The following is a 2,729-nucleotide window of genomic DNA, read 5'->3' on the forward strand; positions in this document are numbered from 1 at the left end:
TTTACACGTTTAAGCCAGAATGATTTGAAATTCAAATATGGCTTCCCTATGACTTTAAGCATTTCCATTAAAGCTATGCAATCCTGTTTTTAAGTGATTCAAAATTCTGATTCTGCTCCTTACAAAAATCACTTAATGTCCATTTATGACAGCAAAGCTGGAAGAGCTGTATTCCAGTGCAATCCTTAACTGATTTTGTCAAAGTTATTAGAGAAAAAAACCTAACTGGCTAAAACTTAGAGTTCAAAGCTTTACAAAAACAGGAAAAGATGCTCAAATTTGGTCTCCATCCTTTAACTAAACAGAAGGTATATCTTCTTACTCATTTTTAGCTTATTTCTCATTTTTATGGATCTTTTTTTAAATGGAAAACCTTAATGACACATTTGCAATCATGGTAAGGAAATGCAAACACTCCTTTTTATCTAACCAGGTCAATAAACACGGGTTTAATCTCAGGGTAAAGCTATTTTCTCAGTTTGTAACTGACCTGACAGGCCAGAGGCGGGACGCTGCAGGAAGTCTCCCTCTTCGCTGTGCTGCTCTCTGAGGGCTCTGCTCGCACTCTCAAGGCCACGGCTCAGGTCATAGTCATGGTCCCATTCAAGGGGGATGGAGTCCACACTTGCAGGTGTGTCCCTGCCAGAGCGTTCAGCCCGAAGCTGAGCTGCCAGGGAGGCTGAGCGCCCAGAGGAGGGCAGGGGGGAAAGGAAACCATCCCCCAAACGCTCATTCCATGGTAGGCTGGACAAATCTCCAGGTTCATCCAGCTCCAGCTCACGATCAGAGAATGACACTTCAGTATCGTCATCTGCAAGCTAGAAATGAAGCATTTTGGCAAATTAAAGAAACAAACTTAATGTGCTCGAGAAAACAAATGAGAGCACTAAATTTGTGTTCTTACTGGAAGACGAATGAGCTTTTTATAGTAGCGCTCGACTCGCCCAAAAACTTCCTGACAGTAGCGCTGAAGCTCCTCCAGCTCTTCCTCTATGACAGCAGCATCCAGAGGCTCGCTTTTCTCTATCAGCGCCTCCCCCTGGTGGAAGATGTGCTCAATCTTGGCTGTTGTTAGAGAAATCTCCTGCTGGAACGACTGTGGGATCAAAGATGATTTCTTCCTTAGTTAAAAACACATATAATACAAAAAACTGTTGCTGCAAGCATGCTTAGTGTGAGGGATTGCCTTCCAGTCAATTCCTTGGATAGAAAACTTTGAATCAATTTGACTGGATGATCATGTGTTGTGAATTGGCGCTATAGAAATAAACTGAATTGAATTGAAAACATCTAAACTATCAATAAATGTTTAATGTTTAAAATGCGTTTTTTAGTTTAAAGGGCCCTGACCTGCAACAGTCTATTTAGAAACTAGAAAATATTTCTTTGATTATCGAAAGCGTCACAGTACTTTTAAAAGACGACTTACTCATAGTTTTTGTGTTTTGAATCAACAGTACAGTAAGAAGAAGAGAAATAAGAAATATAAAAGTCTGCGTTTCCGTTAAATAGAATTTAAAATATATTACAAAAAACAGAATAATGTTTCATTCTCAACATTAGAATTATTTAACATAAAAAAAAGTGTCTGTACGCTTGTGTACGCTCTTGTTCTGTTTAATCTTTACCTACTGAATTACATAGCCTTTCTTAGCCTTATTTGACAAATGCAATAACTTTGAACTCTGATGAAAACTGAAGCTCAAAAATCTGTGAATCCATATTAAAAAATGCATCTTATCACATGGAGCTTGATGAGCATTTGCTCTACAACCTCTACAGGCTCCTGAAGTAAAGGACATCATGTCTGATTTCAGCCAAATGTGTGACAGGTTGAGTATAACTCCAATAAATCCTGCTATGGACCAGAGTTGGAGTAACGCGTATAAACTGTGCTTTGGATAACCGCTATCCTGCTTTCACTGGAAAAACGATGTAGAAATTAATAAAAATGTCGTAAATTAAGTGTATTTACCCTTAATTTGAGAAGGTAAATGAGATAGTTTGCTAATGGAATTAGTATTTTTAGTCTTAAAATAAGATAATTAGATAATATGCACTTAAAATTAGACAATGCAGTTGTGTTTTCTTATTTTAAGTGTAAATTGTCCTGTTCCATTGGCAAAATGTCTCTTTTATCTCCTTAATCATAATACACTTATTTTAAGAAAAAAAGACTTATTAAGATTTCGATTTTTCCCAGTGTTCTGAAACTGAAAATCAAATGCAGGGCTTTACCCCGGTACTATTTCTGACTTATCCCCATTTCTAAAAATGGGCCAGGGATGTAGAATGAATTTACGCCTGACATGGAACCCAGACTACTGCCCATTACTAAGGGAAAGACCCGTTTGCCGATTCAATTTGGATGTTTTTTAAGCCAAAACAAGGCTTTGTTTTTGGTCCACTATATAAAGCCTCGAACTCAACCTTATTGCTGACATTCTAAATTGAAAAATCTTCCTGGATGGGAAGGGAAAAGTTTTCAAACTTGGAAACAAAATCCAGTGGATTGATTCTTAACCTTTTTGGAATGCCTGAAATCACAGTTAAAGGCATACTATGCAACATTTTTCAGTTAATTAATGTGTTCCATAACGTTTTGGATGATTAAATGAGTCATTTCAGGTCGAACAAAGGTTTTCTCGGCCGCCCGCGTGCTCGTTGCTAGCACAGTGGCGATCTTTGTGCAGTTATCATGGCGGAACCAGCGAGAAAACAGCGAAAGC

General features: G+C 38.1%; 1 protein-coding gene across 1 annotated transcript in view; it reads right to left on the reverse strand.

The window, feature by feature from the left end:
• Nucleotides 1-2,729, reverse strand: part of syne1 (spectrin repeat containing, nuclear envelope 1) — a 172,957-nt gene that overhangs the window by 20,780 nt on the left and 149,448 nt on the right. The window contains exons 127-128 of the mRNA XM_015395967.1: nt 905-1,096; nt 491-818 (exon numbers count right to left, since the gene is read on the reverse strand). Of these exons, the coding sequence (XP_015251453.1) occupies nt 491-818; nt 905-1,096 (520 nt within the window). The remainder of the gene's footprint in view (nt 1-490; nt 819-904; nt 1,097-2,729) is intronic.

This window comes from Cyprinodon variegatus, unplaced genomic scaffold, assembly GCF_000732505.1.
Source record: "Cyprinodon variegatus isolate N-32 unplaced genomic scaffold, C_variegatus-1.0 Scaffold770, whole genome shotgun sequence".
NCBI classification, from domain to species: domain Eukaryota; kingdom Metazoa; phylum Chordata; class Actinopteri; order Cyprinodontiformes; family Cyprinodontidae; genus Cyprinodon; species Cyprinodon variegatus.